This window comes from Barbus barbus (genome assembly GCF_936440315.1).
Source record: "Barbus barbus genome assembly, chromosome: 48".
NCBI classification, from domain to species: domain Eukaryota; kingdom Metazoa; phylum Chordata; class Actinopteri; order Cypriniformes; family Cyprinidae; genus Barbus; species Barbus barbus.
The window spans coordinates 16,795,313-16,813,570 of NC_136726.1; the positions used below are offsets into that span (position 1 = coordinate 16,795,313).

At 36.8% G+C, this 18,258-nt stretch overlaps 1 protein-coding gene across 6 annotated transcripts in view; it reads right to left on the reverse strand.

Annotated features, from left to right (window-relative positions):
- The window catches only part of LOC306866917 (A-kinase anchor protein 13-like), a 99,564-nt gene that overhangs the window by 65,787 nt on the left and 15,519 nt on the right, over positions 1 to 18,258 (reverse strand). For all 6 annotated transcript variants that reach the window (XM_079412359.1, XM_079412360.1, XM_079412358.1 and 3 more), the window contains exons 2-3: positions 13,131 to 13,174; positions 7,314 to 7,467 (exon numbers count right to left, since the gene is read on the reverse strand). In XM_079412359.1, the coding sequence (XP_079268485.1) occupies positions 7,314 to 7,467; positions 13,131 to 13,163 (187 nt within the window). In that variant the 5' untranslated portion in view covers positions 13,164 to 13,174. The remainder of the gene's footprint in view (positions 1 to 7,313; positions 7,468 to 13,130; positions 13,175 to 18,258) is intronic.

The window sequence follows — 18,258 nt, forward strand, 5'->3', positions numbered from 1 at the left end:
ATTTAAATACAAGTGATTTTGCTGATGTCCACAAGATAAACTAGTAAATACAAATGTAAATAAATAAATAAATTAAAAAGTAATTGTAAATAATCAGATAAAATGTAAATAAATAAATAGATGGCAACAACATTTTAGTATTTAATTTTATGCATGTATGCATGTATGTATGTATGATTGGAGAATCAGGGAACAATGAGAGTTGGATTTCAACTTATTTTGCTAGCATGACAACCACAAGTCAATGTACACTGCTATATCACAATTCTAAGTATGAAGCTCTTTTAAAATGTATAAAACTCAAATTCCAGTCACAATATTTTTGGTGCAGCTTGAAGACAATGAAAAATATTTATACCACCCTCTAACATTTCCACAACTTTGTCAACTATAAATAAATTATGACTAAACTAACTAGCTATTTATCGCATATCAAACAGGGAGGTCTCCTTTAAATCATCTTAAAACTGATTTTTTTAAAAATAAAAAAAAGTTCTTGCTTAAAGCGGTCATTTTGATGTTGCTAAAAAGAACATTATTTTGTGTATTTGGTGTAATGCAATGTTTATGCAGTTTAAGGTTCAACAAACACATTTTCCACATACTGTAAATTATTGTTGCTCCTCTATGCCCCGCCTTTCTGAAACGCACCAATTTTTACAAAGCTCATCGTTCTGAGAAGCGAGGCGTGCTCTGATTGGCCAGCTATACAGTGCGTTGTAATTGGCCGAATACCTCAAGCGTGAGACGCAAATGTTACGTGTCCCAGCACGACGACACAAAAACAATAAAACCCATTATAAACTAGGCATGTTGCATCCAGTGGGGACATAATTATTGATTATAATGACTTATACTATCTTTTTATGCGTCGTGTTGCATAACACCATGTCTGCATTTGTGATCGGAGAAACGACAAACAACCAGTGGTACACTACACTGCTTAAAACTCGCATTTGAACCGTCAGTGGAAAATTCTTTAAATAAAACGTACTTACAGGCTGCGAGTCAGAAGCGCCAGACTGTCCTTGCAAAATTGGAATTGGCCCACTTTATAGAAACAGCCTTTGTGCAAGCCAGCACTGTAGGCTACTCTTCCAGATTCAAGAAATAGTCCTCAGTAAAATGCGCTGCACACACTCGAATATTTGCGTTGTACTGTTCTGGAACAGTGTTGTAAATACAACTTAACCACTGATTTCTAGTTGCGTCCTCTTTTGGAAGCCCAAACAAAGTAGTTTCACTTTCACCATGAAACACAGCATCTCCAGGACATGGCACAGGTGGCAGCAACAATACTATAGAGAGAATAATAGTTCCGCCCTCTTTTATTGCGTATACATTTGGGTGGCGTTTTGCAAATCTTCGCACACAAATGTGCAGTTTTAGGGGGGCGTGGTCAAGTCTTAACTTTGATAAAGAATATCTCTTTGGTTTTGAGACTGTAGTCTTTGCAACTTCAGGGATCTTATCTATGCACAAACAGCTTGTAACACTCCAAAGAGAAAGGAAAACTTGAAATCGCATCATATGACACCCAGGGCTCGCCAAATTTCAAAAACCCTGGTAGCCCTTCGGGCAGGTACTCTTCAGATTTTGGTAGCCCGGAGATTAATTTAACTAGCCCAAATAAAATAAAGACCATAAATGTCAAATCAAAAACATTTTCAATACACAAATATCAAAGAATATCAAGGAAAGAGTTTTATTTTACCATTTACAAGGTATCTGCAGAAATTCTTAAAAATCTATTTAAGGCAATTTGAAAAATGAGAAGAAAATTAGTCAGAAATGGTTTTCTTTCTTTTTTAAAGATACTTTAAAAAAGTTTAAAGAAAGTTAAATAAACTTTATTCAGCAAGGATGTGTTAAATGGATAAAATTGATAGTAAAGACTTCTATTGTTAGAAAATATTTCTATTTTGAATAAATGCTGTTCTTTTAAACTTTTTATTAATCAAAGAATCAAAGAAAAAAGTAACAGGTTACAAAAAAATATTAAGCAGCACAACAGTTTCAACACTGATAATAAATCAGTATATTAGAATGATTTCTGAAGGATCATGGGACACTGAAGACTGAAGTAATGATGCTGAAAATTCAGCTTTGATCACAGGAATAAATACTTTTAAAGTATAGGTATTAAAATAGGAAACCAATATTAGAAATTGCAATAATATTTCACTATATCACTGTTTTTTCTATATTTTTGAAATGAATACAGCCTTGATGAGCAAGAGACTTAAAGTCAAAAACCTGATAAATAATTGACCTTGTTTTTGAGTCTATAATATAGGCCTAACATAATATATTATCAAAACAAACTATTTAAACTGATAGAATAGAATAGAATAGAATAGAATAGAATAGAATAGAAACTGAAGCAAAACTTAAGCTGAAATCTGTAAGTTAAATATAAAAACAAAACGTGAACATGAATTCTTCTATAGCTGTCTAAACATCGTTATGAAGTATAGTTTGTACAATACACTTGTGTGACTGTACATGTTTCAGAGTTGTTTTACCGTTCTTTGCCCATCCTTCGCTATTTCCAGCACTTACTCAAGCCACTCTTCTTTAATACATGAGGACGTTTTATTTCACATGTCATTGCGTTTATATTGACTCTCGTGTTGAGCGCACTTCAACCATTGAAATATTCAGTTTCTACAGCGACTCATTTGGTGCATATCGTTCTCTTTCTATGAAACCTGTTCTAACTCTGTCGTGACATCAGCGGTTTGCCCGAGCATTGCTATTCTTTCCCTTTTACTGGCAGCATTCAATAAAATGGCTTCCCAACTCATTTTTGTGTGCGCAAGGCACATTATTTCTTCTGCGCGCGCTCAGCTTAGAGGGAACACTTCGTGGGAGCCCTGTATTTAAGGTAGTCCGTCGGGCAGGGCAGTGATACATTTTGGTAGCCCGACTGGAAAACACAATAGCCCCGGGACGTCGGGGCTAGTGATTCTGCGAGCCCTGACCCCTTTAAATATTTTGGCAGCTACACATCAACAGACAAAAAGGAGACTAAGTGCCTATGGTTGAGCGGCGATGGCTATAATTACTGAGAAATGTTCCTGCATTAACACCACTCATTTCCAGCCGGAGACAGAGGTGACATACTATAAAAACAACATTCATAAACAATTAGAACTTCACCACGAGGGCTGCCAAGAGGCCTGTGTTGTTTCACTACAGTTATGAGGTGTCACTGCGACAAGCATGGCGATGACAGAGTTGGTTAGTGAGCGCCTTTTCTGTCAAAGCGGAAAATCAATGTGTAGATACACACGTCTACACTCACCAGCAGCACATTTGTTTGACCAAAACATCTAAGTGGGACATCCATCTGGATTCAAAGCATATGAGCCATTTTTGCCGATAAAGGCCTCTTAGCAGCCAAACATTTGGAATCAACCAAAAGTATGGACCTCCAGCAGAGAGACAGTGGGTTGAAAGTAGGGCTGGACCAGAATATTCGAATATTCGAATATTCGTTTGGAGGGATGGCATTCGATTTTTCATTTTGAGATTCGAATATTCGAAAAAAAATAAAAATAATAATTAACACGTGACATCGATCCCTGCGAAACGGTTCTCATTCGCGCTTTAATGACTAGCCCTTGCAGCAACGCCAACATCGTGATTAAAGAGAAGAAGGACCTGGTCTACATTGAGGTTAGACTAATATTTTATATTAAATTATTAGTAAATAATTTAAATGTAATTTAATGTGATGATTTTGCTACACTACTTCATCTCGTGCACAATGCATAATTTGACTAAAAAAATGCTAATTAATAGGTTGTCCGCCTGGCTGAACATCTGCACCAGCAACAGACCGATCGGAATGTGGAAGAGCTGTCTGCAAGCCATAGAGAAGAGGAGACTGCGGCGCCACCACCAAAAAAAACATCAGGAGATTTTAATGCTGATGGAGTCCGATGACGAAGAGGAAGGAGAACATGGAGACGGCGCAAAAAAAAGAGATGGAGCAATATTTAAAAGACGCTACAAAAGTAGGCTACAGTCGGGCCCGCTTGCATGGTGGAAGCAAAATAGTGACCGCTACCCTAAACTGGCATTTACAGCCAAACACCTCCTTTGCGTTCCGGCCACTTCAACTCCGTCAGAGTGCATTTTTTCAAAAGCTGGCTACATCGTTAACAAGACCCGAAGTTCGCTTTTGCCCGAAAATGTAGACAAGCTCATCTTTCTTGCACACAACTTGAAAAGAGTGTAGCTAAATAGGTAGCTTTTCTAGCTTCAGCTTGCAACCTGATTTTATTTATTTGAAAGTTTGATTTGTAAAATTGTTCGTTTATTGAAATGTGAACTAACGTTAGCTTATTTTATTTAGCCCATTACATTTTGTTTTATTGTATAAGGGATTTTTTTATTTTATTTAAACACTAAATAATGCTACCTTGTCATTTATTTATTACAGTTTGTTGAACTTTGTTAATTTATTTGTTGTTCTTTTATTTAACTAGCATACCTTTTATGGTGTCGGTGTTACTCTGCTGCTAATTTCTGATTTAAGAGTGATTTTGTTGGAAAAATGTTAGGCTACCTTATTTTAAAAAATGTGCTGCTAATATCCGATTTGGGAGTGATTTATTTAAAAGTTTTACTTTGTAAAGACTATTTTGTTTATTTTATTTAGACTATTAAAATGTTTTTATTCTATAAGGGAATTCATTTAATTTTATTTAAACTGTTCGTTAATTAAAATGTGTGATTTTATTGAAAGTATGCTGCTGCCGTGTCTTTATTTATTACAATTCGTTGAACTTTGTTAATTCATTTTTCGTTCTTTTATTTAAATAGCCTACCCTTTACGGCGCCTTACTGTGCTGCTAATTTGGGAGTTATTTGTTTGTTTGATAAATGTTGGGCTATACCTTATTTAAAGTATTGCTCTAACAGACCTGTTATTGTTTTGTATTATAGTGCAGTGTTCGTTCTTAAATAATATAAACCCTGCCCGGGCCGCATGTAGCGCCCGGCTTTCGGCTTGTGCTGTTCTGTCATTTATTAAAGTTTTATTCATTCTGAAAGTGTCGCGACTTGCCTGTATCCATATTACACAAAAATGCGACTTTGCACTCCCTTGCGTCCCCAGCAGTTGGATGAACGGTTCTCGACATAAAAATGCAACAGACAGACACACACAGAGAGATTCCTGCCTTTATTAGAGATAAGAATATATTCAGCCCCCTCCCACCGAAGCTTCGAATATTCGATGTTGATCACTACCGAATACTCGAAGCTCAAAAAATGGTATTCGGACCAGCCCTAGTTGAAAGTCTACCCTGACGGGCCAACAGTGGCGCACCTGAGGCGGACGATAGTAGGGCCATTCTTCATGTGCTCTTAATGCATTGCTGAAAAGCTTGAAACGCTCAGCCAGAGTAGAGATTACAAAACCGGTGCCAAACGTCTGCACTGGATTCCATAACACTGTATGTATGGTGACCCTCTGTGGAAGTGCTCAGGGGCTACAGTTGAAATGTATTAATTGTTTGACTCTGAATACTGGCTAAATTGTGATTTCGTTTTTTTATTTAACAAGATAGATCACAATGCTACCCATTCCCCAAAAAGCAAAAATGTCTCAATAACATTATGGGGTACAAGATAAATCTTCAGTTTATTACAGTAACGGATTGTGCCTGTTAATGAACGGTTGCTCAGGGTGTTATAGTTGGTTGCTAGGGCATCCCTAAGTGGCTGGCAGGATGTTCTAGGCTGTTGCTAAGTAAAGGCTTATAGTTCTTACATATTGCTTAGATCCCTCCTTTCTTTTTTTGAAAAATAAATGAAATATACAAACAAACAAAAACATGAAAAATAAATAAAGCAATCAAACAAAAAGAAACAAAACCAGAAAAATAAACCCTCCCCACCATCCCTCAGTCAAATTAAATGAAAAACTGAAATAATTTATTAAATTTAAAATCGCTTAGGTCATTCATTTCATTTTTGAAAATCAAATAAAATATACAACAAAAAAAATAAAATAAATAAATAAAACACTCAAACAAACAAATAAATGAAGCAAACAAAAACAAAAAGACAAAACCCCCTTCCATCCATCAGAAAAATAAAATAAAATGACAGAAAAATAAACCCTCCCCTACTATAATGTGACAAAATAAATAAATAAAATAGAATATCAAACAAACTAAAACATACCAAACAAATTAAATAACCTTTCTCCACTAGCCCTTGGACAATGTGTGACCCTGGACCACAACCAATCATAAGGGTCCATTTTTGGAAATTTGATTTATTTATATTGATAAATGAGATTTATAAATCTGAAAAATGAATAAATAATCTTTCCACTGATGTATGATTTGTTAGGATAGGACCATATTTGGCCGAGATTCAACTATTTGAAAATCTGGATTCTGAGGGTGCAAAAAAAAAATCTAAATATTGAGAAAATTACCTTTAAAGTTGTCCAAATAAAAGCCTTAGCAATGCATATTGCTAATCAAAAATTAAGTTTTTATATATTTATGGTAGGAAATTAACAAAATATCTTCATGGAACATGATATTTTCTTAAATGCTAATGATTTTTGGCATTAAAAAAAAAAAAAAAAACGATAATTTTGACCCATACAATGTATTGTGGCTATTGCTACAAATATACCCCAGCGACTTAAGACTGGTTTTGTGGTCCAAGGTCACATATGTGGTCAAAACTATAAATATTACTAAGTTCTACACTTAAGCCAATTATTACAATTCTGTTTAGCAAGTCATATATTTTAATAAAAAAAAAAAAAAGGAAAAAATGACTACATGACTAATTACTAACTAACTAAATAAATATTGCGCAGGACAAAAAACAAACCCTCCCTCACAAGTCTATTCTTGCACCAATAATAAAAGAAAAAAAATCTGTATATTCTTGTAGACTCGGGTTATATTTTCTTCCACCTCTTTCAACATATTACTACATTAAGCAAGAATGTGTCTGTTCATTAATAGATACTCCTTGTCCATGAATCTTCAGAAGCAGCACTGGAACATCTGAATCAGCTCAAGCATGTGCTCAGCACAGTAATACAGAGGTTGCCCTGTGGTAACCTGGACAATTTTGCGGGTGAATAATTGGGCAAAATGACAACATGCCAAGCAATGCCTGGACCAGGTCCAGCATGACTGGAATGTAAATGAGTCGCTTTCCGCAGGTAATGAGCGTCTGGTTCCAGGAAGAAGCTAACAATTATCAAACACTGATAAAATACTGTATGCGGAATGTGTTGTGTGACCGTTGGGGTTTTAAATACTGACCTGGGCACACGGCTTGCAGCGTGACATGGCTGACTTTCAAAGTGCTGGAAACGTGTCTCTGGGTGGAGCCGGAGAATAGCAGGTAAAACTCTACATCCTCCTCATCCTCGACACACTCTTCCTCACAGAGCTGGACAGTCAACAGACACTCACCCTGAACAAGAAAAAGAAAATAGATCATATAAAGCATTTAAAGAATTACTGCTTAAATGTTTAATATCTGTCACTATTAGGCAGAAAAATAATCCAATGAAATTTTAAATTATGGTGGAAGTGCGCCAATCAAGGAGTAAGAAGTCTTTCTAGTGTTCTCTCGAAAGACTAAAAGCAGTCTGTGGGTGCAGAAAATTACACAACGCAAAGCATTAACTCCTAAAAATCATTACTGAATCCTCAAACAACAGGGAGGCATCAACACCTGTCCATTAAAAGAGATGCATTTCATTATAAATAAAGCGGCGACAGAACGGCAGCCTATATACATATCAACAAATGCTGAAAAAAACAGTCATCAGCTTTTCCCCACCCTCATAATTATAGCTTTACTGTCATAAAAGTTCAACATGTGTCGAGGGTGGGTGTGTATGAGTGTGTATGTGACAGTTTTTTACTCTTCACATACTTTAAATGTCACTTCTAATTTATGGTATTGAAAACTACTATAATATATCTTTTGAAAGAATTGTGGTTGTTATTAACTCCTGTTTTTGGCTGGAAGGTAAACAGACAAAACAAAGCAAAGCAAAGCAAAACAAAAATAAAAACCAAAAAAAAACAACAGAAAACAAAAACAAATAAACACAAAAATGTAAAAAATAAACAATTTCTAAGCGTCTTTCTATTTAATTAAATGATAGTTATAACAAAAATGTTTATTTATAAATAATATATATGATACTGTTTGATGTTACATTCAAAAAGGATAGATATAGAAATAGATGAGTTTAGCCTCAAACCAAGTAGCAACAATCAAACAAACCAGACAAAAACAAAATAAAACAAATGTTAATTTGGCCTGGAATATAACTCACAGTTTGTATGCACAAGCAATTTACAATACTGTCACCCGACACTTGACACCAGCAACAAATCGCCAGGCGTGACAAGAAGAAAGTCTACCCTCCGTCTAAGATATCGCCACTTATTTATAGTATGCTTGTGAATGAGAATGAGACTATGAGAGTGAGTGAGAGTGAGAGAGAATGAAGTACCATAAGATAAAAAAAAATAAATAAACCAGAGAAAGAGTGGCTTGACATAAGTTTGACAGGGCTGTCTAAGCAGACGGATTGTTTATACGATCTAAAACCAAAGTAACAAGCTAGCATTCCCACACTGCATTTACCTAGCTACTATGCTAGGCCACAAAGTTTTGTCTGACACACAGGGCCTTCAGAGCGTGACGCAAGCAGTGGGACATCCTAACGAGAGATGATTTCATTGGCCAGGCTGCAAAAGCCACATAGTGCCCTTGCCAAATGCCAGTCAGCTGCTTTTTTTGGCTGACAATGATCACAGCCACGGAGTGATTTGGAGACATGGCTAAATCCTCATAGTGAGACTAACTCCTGTGCACTATAGGTCTGGAGAAAAGTCTGAAAAATCCCAACTGACATTTCTATAGTTACATTAATATTCAATTCTGATGTGTTGGTGCTCAACAGTGGACCAATTTTATTATTTAACATTAATTTATTCTGCAAATGAAAGTGTGAATGCTTTATTAAAATACTAAATTTAATAATATTAATTATTTCAATAGGATTTCATGTAACAAAAGCAATAATAATAATAAATATATTATTATTATTATTATTATTATATATATATTAATAGAAAATAAAATCTAATTCAGTTTAATATTCTGGTTTTATTACTGTTGCAGTTATTGTTATTCTTTTGACAAATACAAATGAAATAAACAAAAAAAAGCGTAATTCAATTTCATTAACTGGGGTCATTATTATTATTATTATTATGACGACAAGTAAAAAATACAAATAAAAACCTGTAATTCAATATTCTGAGGTTATTATTATTATTATTATTATTATTATTATTGCATAAATAAATAGATACATTTTATGGGGTTAATATTTTATTATTATTATTTTTAACTACTACTATTTTTCTTTTACAGTTTTTTATTATTATTTTGACAATTAATACATATTTAAATAATAAAATAAAATGTAAATAAATAAAAAAAAACATTAAAATTAAAGGAATTATTAGTTGTTAAAGGAATAGTTCACCCAAAAATGAAAATTCTGTCATTAATTACTTACCCTCATGTCATTCCAAACCTGTAAAACCTTTCATCATCTTTGGAACACAAATTAAGATGTTTTTGATAAAAAAAAAAAAAATTATAATGATCTTTGTACTGTGCATGGTCAGAAAGCTCTTGGATTTGATCAAAAATATCTTAATTTGTGTTCCGAAGCTGAAGAAAGGTCTTATGGGTTTACGGAATTTTCACTATCCTTTCAACTATCCTTTCAAAAATTAAAGACATACTATGACAAACATTATTGCCAACAAAAATAACCTTAGGCTCTAAACTTACATTACCAACATTCTACACTTGTTAACACACCCAGTGTCCCATTCCTGATGCTGCTGTGACAACTACAGGAGCAGGTGAAGGTGGAGAGAAAGACCAGACATTAAGGCCACAAACTGCATCACGAGAAATAAGTTTGTTTCCTTACCGGTTGAATCCCTGGGTGTGGGAAGGGCTTTTTATGGCCAGGTCATATGACCAACTTGCATGAGAAGCCGTTATGGTGACCCTTTGATCTAAGCGACATGCATAAAGTTTAGGAATCTGACTGCTACGTCCTGAGGCTAACCAAGCCCACACTTTGTTGATGACGCATACATAGGCCTCTAGAAATATGTTACTGATGGACGCTATCTTCATATTAGAAGCCAGAAACATTCTTTGGTTGTAAATATATTTTATTTTTACTGCTAACATGCACAAGTCAGTCACGGGCCACTTTTAGACTACAGCAGCCCAATATGGATAGCAGGTGCTGGACCAGGAAAAGTGCCAAAGGCGAGAGCATAAACAAATGAAACAAAGACCACCCTGATGACTGTGTCAACTATGTCCATAAGACATGGAGATTCAGATTCAGCGATACCGGTCTGTGTGTTTATTGGGTCACTTTGTCTTATAAACAAACAGGATTTGGGTTTTCAGGATTCAAGGTTGATTTTTCAATCCATCAAATCTTTAATGCAGCATAAAGTTCTGGAGATATTTTAAGTGTGTTAATCCTTGGTAGACTTTCTAAGCAAAAGATCTAAAATACCCAGAATCTGATTTATCTTCCTCAGAATCGTTGGCTTAGCTGAATATAGGATCCATCTTTTCAGGAAGCATTTTTGGCACCTGAAGTGGGCTCATGGGGGTTCTCGAAATACTGTTGATACTTTAGTTGTTCGTTGGTCTATTTCAGAATCTCGCAAGTCAATATGCCGAAGGAGGAGTGCCTGGCCTTTTCGCCCTGTGCTTAAAACAACACTCAGTAAGCTGCCTCGTCTGAGAGAACTGTGGGAGTGAGAGACCACTGTGCATCTTTTAGCTACTTGCATTTAGCTCAAACTTAGCAGAACAAGTTTAGACTAAGACTCAGTGCAAAAGCACTTCAAAGTGCAGCTTACGTTTCATGACATGTCTTTGCTTCCTCAGAAACCCAAAACCACCATTCCTCTGTTTATAATTAAGGAGAGCAAATTAGCCTGTGTCATGTGTTGAACAGAGGGCGCTCCCTTCACATTAGCCTCTACAACAACCATGAAAGTACAGAGTCTCTACACCTGCTAACTCATGATCCAAAAGTTCTCACCCTCCTCAAGCTACCATTATTAACAACAGAACGTTTCTGAAAAAACTGCTATAAAATGAGGCTAGCTTATGTTTGTTTTTGTAGCCATCATGTAGTTAAAACGTAAAAACGTACCAATAAAATTGAACTTGAAATTAATCTAGCTTATGTTTGTTTTTGCAGCCTGTCATGTAGCTAAAATTTAGAGACCAATCAATAAAACTGAACTAGAAAATGAATCTACCTTTTGTTAGTTTTTGTAGCTGTCATGTAGCTTAAACTTAGAATCTTACCAACAAAAATGAATCTAGCTGTCATTCGTTTTTGTAGCTATCATGTAGCTAAAATTTTGAAAATTACCAAAAAAAAAGAAATACAAAAACTTATCTAGCTTTTGTTTGATTTTGTAGTTGTAATGTAGCTAACAACTTTCAAATTAATCTCGATTTTGTTTGTTTTGCAGATAAGTCATGTATCCAAACTTTCCAGAAAGAAATTGCTACGAAATGAGGCTAGCTAAGAAGTAGCGCTTCAACCAGAGCAACTGTTCATGCTAGCTAGCACCAAAGGAACTACAACAGATGCTGCAATTAGAATTTCTAGAGTTCATGAGGGGTGAAATTCAAATGTGTCGAGTCTTGTTAGGAGTATGATATCTGCTTTACAATATACACTTTGTTTCCATATGACATCATTTCCAAGCTTAAAATGTACATTAATATATGAAAAGAAACTGATGACATTTGTGAGTTCATCAAGATGACCCGAGAATAAACAGTACAATGCATCATTAAGCCAGCCACCTGCAACTGCTAAACATGGAAAAACCACAAGTGCAGCTTTAACCACACACATGCTAATACACACGAACACAGCAAATGCACTGAGCCACAGCTGTGTGCTTCATTTACGGCGACTCATAGCTTCTTCTGTGACATGCTTCATAGTTCTTGACAAAGGACGTATAACTGTACCATCATACCTCAAATTACATGTTATATCATCTTTCTCTGGTAGGAAAAATTAAGATAGCTTTATGGGATCTGGGTAACACTTTATTTTAAGGTCCAATTCTTTCAAATTTAGCTATTGGGTAGGATTAGAGATGTAGAATATGGTCATTCAGAATATGCGCTTAATAACCACTAAAAACAGTCAATGTGTAAATAATATGCATGCTAATTAAGCAACTAGTAAATAGTGAGAATTGGGCCCTATGCTAAAGTGTTACCGGGGTCTGCAGGCAGGGTTAAAAATTTACACATCAGTCGCCAAATGAGAAAAATAACGGCTTGTTAATAAAAATCATCACTTGACTGGAACTTATGTCAGTTCATACAAAACTTTAAAAAAGGGCAATTAATAAATATTTATAGAAGAATTAGAAGGTATGCCATAAACTGAATTTTATACCCTGTGTGTCTGTTTAATTGCATCTCAGAACAAGATCACCAGTCAACAAAGTCACATCCATGGCAGGATGTTGACATTACCATGGACGCACAAAAAAAACAGAGTAATCTACATGGCCTGATTTGTTCAAGTAGTGCAGTTTATTTTTGTGAACTGTTCCGGTCCTGACCGTTGATATAAAAGTACTGTGGTGTCTTAGGTTAGACATCATGCTGACATGTGAGCTTCTTATGCCTTAAGTAAGTCTAATTAAAAAGTTCAGCACCAAATAAAAGAAAAACATAATTACCCAGCACCCTTCCCCCTGAACGAAGATTAGAACACGCTGATTCAGCCTAATATGAAGAATCTGAGCAGGCCTTGGTGCAACAACATTTCATTAGAAGTTTCCATCAACTAGGGATAGGTCAGGATGGTCAACTAGTTGCCCAAAAACCAAGGTTGACTACTTCACATACTTTACATCTTTATTTGGAGTAATTTAAAGATGCAACCTCTCAAAGATGTTTTGCATGCTAACTGAATGGAAAAAAACAAACATTAAAAAAAATTACGCAATACTTACATATAATGGGGCTTGCTGTGGATTCAGTTTCATGGCACTGGCCACTGTGGAAAAGAAAGAAAGTGAGAGAGTTAGAAACATGACATTTCTGAAAATGCAGAATGCTCAGTTACAGCGCGCACTTATTTAAAAAAAAAAATTCAATTTCACTGATTATGTACAAGTACAAACTAGCCTCTGAGCAACAGGCCGTATGACGCAGATCAGCTGGGGCTTTTAACAGATAAAACTGTGACCCTAATAACTATTAGGAGCACTTTAGCTTGCCCACATTCATAATCGTCACCCCCGGATCCTTCCATTAAAAAGCTTCAGTAAAAATTTTACCGCAGCTAATAAATAACAGGAAATCCATTATTTGCATCTGTTTTCACGACTCAACAATAGAGATAGCCTAAGGTGTTCACTGATCACGTACATGTGTCTTTAACGCCTTGCAAATTAAAACAATCAGATTTTTGCGGTTTACTGCATATTGTTGTGGAATTGTGAGGATTTATAATGGTCGCAAAGGTTTTGTTATTTAGCTGAATAACAGATGAGAATTTACTGCAATTGCAAGACTGTCAGAGAGGAGAGGAGTTTCTTTCTCACTCCATCCATTTTTCCTCCACACAAACATACTCCAGTAGAAACAGATGCCAGAGAATATGTCACTCGGTGGAATCTTGTGGCTGGCCGCAAAGCACATTGTCCACCTGCAAGCCGCAAGAGGGTGTAACGCTCCACCCAGGCAAGAGAGGCAAAACCACAGCTCTTAACCCACAACACATTGCAAACCCAACCACTATCACAGACATTCAGACCACACCCAAATCTCAGCTGATTCAAGAGAAAACATATTAGGCAACACAGTAAGACACAAATCATCTCTTTTAATGTGATTGCTAGGAGCAGCCCCTAATACAGAGGGCTGCCTGGGAAACAAGTGACATTGGAGTGTTAACACCACCTCCGCCTTCTGTTCACTAAGGATGATAAGCCACCCCCAGCTATTGTTCCGCTATCTCCCCCGGGTGAGGTATTAGCCTTTAGGAGGTCCTTGTGGTTATCTGAGGCCCCACTCCTAACCTAGACACACATGAACAACACATACACACACACTCAACACACACAGACATTTACAAGCACACACTGCCTTACATGCTTGTGACTAAAGTTCTGTTCCATTTAACCTTCTAAATTTGAGCTGCAATAGATTTCAATGGACTAATATGTTGCTAACGTAACAATGTGGCACTGTTAGCATAACAATTCCTGTTATACAAAGTAAAATTGTCAATTTTACACATGAGCTGAGCTCATCACAATGCATTCTGAGACCACATTTTTTTTGTGAAGGATACATGCAATGCTGTCTAAAACATAAATAAAATAACATATCCTAGCACAATTAAAGTTGCCTACTTTGTTGAACAACCTTCATGTCGGGAATGTGGCTATGCCTTAAAATACAGTCTCTGTAAGCTCACTAGTTTTTTTGGAACAGAGCACAGAATTTCAGGTCTCTTTAAAAAGTAGAAATCTGACTGAAACCCACTAACAGAATAAGAGTACTGTTTTTGAGGATGCTTTAAAGATTACAACATCGTTTTTGTGCTCGGATAAGAGCCATTAGCTTAGCAACATGCTAATACCTGGAATCAACTGAGCATTAGTCAAACGCCTTCTGCCTTTTATGAGAAGCCTACGCAAGTGCTACACACAAGTAAGTGTTAACTCAGTCAGTATGCAGTATGCAGACAGTAGACAGTAAGGTGGCTTACTAGGTTTTGGAAGAGAGCTTTGGTGTTATAAACTGGACAACTGACTAATCTCTTCTATTCTGCTAATACGATGCCAGGCTACTTTACTTGAACCCCTCTACGGCTCCTTTGCCGGCAGAATTCCCAGAATACCTTTCCCCTCCCTATTCTGCAGGAAGAGATCAGACATCCCACCTGCTGTTTTTTCCACTCATGCTGATTCACCAAGTACCCCTGCCCCAAATCCAACACCAACCATTTAGCCAGCTGATACGCTTCCAAATCTCAACTAATCAGCTAGATCTACGGAGGAGAGAGAGAGGTGATGACCCATCCTAAGCCAGACGGCACTGTGGATGCTGAGAACCTGGCTAAGCGTCAACCAGACAGATCAGAGAACATGGCAGTCATGCAGGGGGCATGCTGTTACAAAGATTGACGTGAAGTAGTCAGGCATGCATAAAACCTGAACTTAGCTTTGATATGAGGCCTCCTAGATGCACCTACTGAGCCAGCACACTGCAGAGTCAGCAAGCCAGCGGTTACCCTCAACAGAGTCATGTCTAGAGGCTAGAGAGAGGGCCGTAGTTTGTGTGCCTTGGCCTTCGTTCTGGCACCACTGAAATTCAAGCACCACATTTGGGCTTTTTTGAGAACCCATAAACCCCCACAAAAGCCCCACTATCCTACACATGCGAGAGGCGGTAACAGACAGGAAGTAGGATTCTAAAACAAGGACAACATATTGACAGCAAGTCAGGGGTGGGCGGCAGGGTGGGGACAGGGCTCGACATTATGAGAGGGACATTATGAGAGGGGTCACAGTCTCGTACTTCAGGCGAGTTCTCTTGTTCTTTTAGCTGAATAAAAGGGCTATTGTTGAAACTCAACAGGATGGGGTACAGGGATAATCAGCTGGTTCTAATTATAACCACTGATTTCATCCTTTCGAGCTAAGCCCACTCCCTATATCTAACACAATAGATGCACACAAGACTAAACACTACACTTACAAAATAAATATGTAAAAATATGGTCTCAGATGTTCATTTCCCTTACACCAAAACTATCATAAAAATATAGAAAATAGGGAGAATTTGCAAGTAGACACCAAAACCAACATAATAGGCAATATTTATTTGGCACCACAAAGTGCAAACTGATGAAGCATTAGCCTAAAGCAATATTTTTGCCAAATATGATCTATGAGAAAAGTTGTACCTTAATCCAAGGTAAAATGGCACCTACTATTGAACACCACAGTAGATGAGAGGCAGACATCCATAAGGAGAGAGAGGAAGAATAAGACCCAGACATGACACCCAGCTCAGTGTATCCAAAGCAAAGTTGAAGTCTTGATCTTGTGGTCTTGAGTCCTCTTAAGACCATGTAAACTTGGCATTGGTATGAATCTAGTTCTTGGCTTGGGGCAGGGGTGTCCAAACCAGTTTAGTTTAGCTCCATTCCTAATTAAACACCTGAACTAGCTAATCAAGGTCTTCAGACTCTCTAGAAACTGCCAGGCAAGAAAGTTGGAGCTGGTTGGAGTTAAAATATGCAGGACATTGGACCTCCAGGAGCAGGATTAGACACCCCTGGATTAGGGTCTCAACAAGACCGCAGTCAACTGACACTCAGCCACTGTGCAAAGTTCCTCTGTGTTTTAAATGAATGCTGCAATAAAGTATTTTCTCTTTTAAAATTCATTAAAATGGCAGACTGGTTATTGGAGACACAACTCTAGGTTTCGGCAATGGGGTTTATATCTGTGTCAAATTGCAATAAAATGTCCTGCAGAAATCCTTTAGGTCATGAAAACCTTACAAACATCATTTAAGGTCTTCTTAACTTGCTGCTTAGAGGGTTTTGGACTCTAAGCCTGGGTCTTGCAGGGTCTGGTCTTGACTCCCACTCTGGTCCAAAGCTTGAGTCAACAATTAGGCCATGGCCCAAACCAGAACCAGTTTGACTGTTAGGAGGAATTATGCCTGTCTTGAAATGTGTACATCTGAAGGAGGACAGTGTTTACCCTTCAAGTTATTGAGTTTCATAAGCACCTTTGATCTTAGTAACTTCAAGATCAAAGGTGCATATGAAACCAAATAACTTGAAGGTAAATTAAGGAAGGTCCAGACCCAGTGCAGTGAGTCCAAAACTGCGGTCTTGTCAAGACCCAGACACATAGATCAAGACCTCTCCTACACACAATAGCTCCTAAACATCTTTGTGGTACCAGAATGGAGTAGGCATGGGCGACTCTTCTTGCTCATATATCACAATTCAAAAAGCAATCATCTCTAGTTACGCAAGCTATATTTTTGTAAACATCATAATTACATCTCGTATTTTTGGATTAGAGTGCTCCCAAAAGAGAAGAGGAACTGCAAGGAAACACTACTCAGTAAAAGCTAGCTCAAATACAGTTTAGAGAAGAAAATGTTAGTGCACAAATTATGTACATTTGAGTGGGAATGTTGAGGGGGGGAGCACAAGGTTCATCGTCTTAGAGACCACAGTCGTTCTAGGCTGGAATCATGGTCGGCATTTGTTTTATGAGCAGCAGTGAGAATGTGGTTTTGTCGTTTGTCGACATGGAGGAAACGATAGCATTCCCAAACAAAGGGTCATCAAGTTCAAACCAAGAGAGGGGGCAATGTTCTGAGTCACTGCTTTGACTGCAGCAAAGCAAAGTCTCAGTGGGGGATGAGAACAGGTCCATGTGATTATATGAAAAAAGGCCTGATAAAACAAACCAAAGTCAACAATCACATGTTGAACTTGAATAATGGCAGCACCACACGCATGAAGCCCTAAAGACAACTAATATAGAGCATAGAAAAAAAAAAAAAAAAACTTTGCCAAGACAACATATCTCCTCTTTTTAACAAATGCACTTTTGCCAAATTAACAAGACAATGAAAAACTTTACAGCTAGCGCATTGCTACACTAAGAAAGATTAAGTCCCTCTTACACTCAAAATGTCATATCAACAAATATAAACTAGCACATCAGCCCTTGTTCACCTCTGGATTTTCCTTATATGCTCTAATGCTGGGTACAAACTAAAATATTTTTAAAATCTTATAAGATCTTCAAAATGCGAGACAACACAAACATGAGGACAAAATCTCGCTAAATCTCTGGAGACTTGAGAATAAGCAAGATTTTTTTTTATTGCAATTTTAGAACAAAGAATTAGGCCACAATAACAAATTACATCAAATACAATAATAAACAAAACAAAAAATAATAATATATATATATATATATAAATAAATTAAAAAAGGGAAAAGCAATAAGAAAATTACATTTCCGTAAACAAGTATAAATAATTACAAATTATTCAAAGAATAGTTTTAAGGCTTTAAAGTAATGGCAAAGT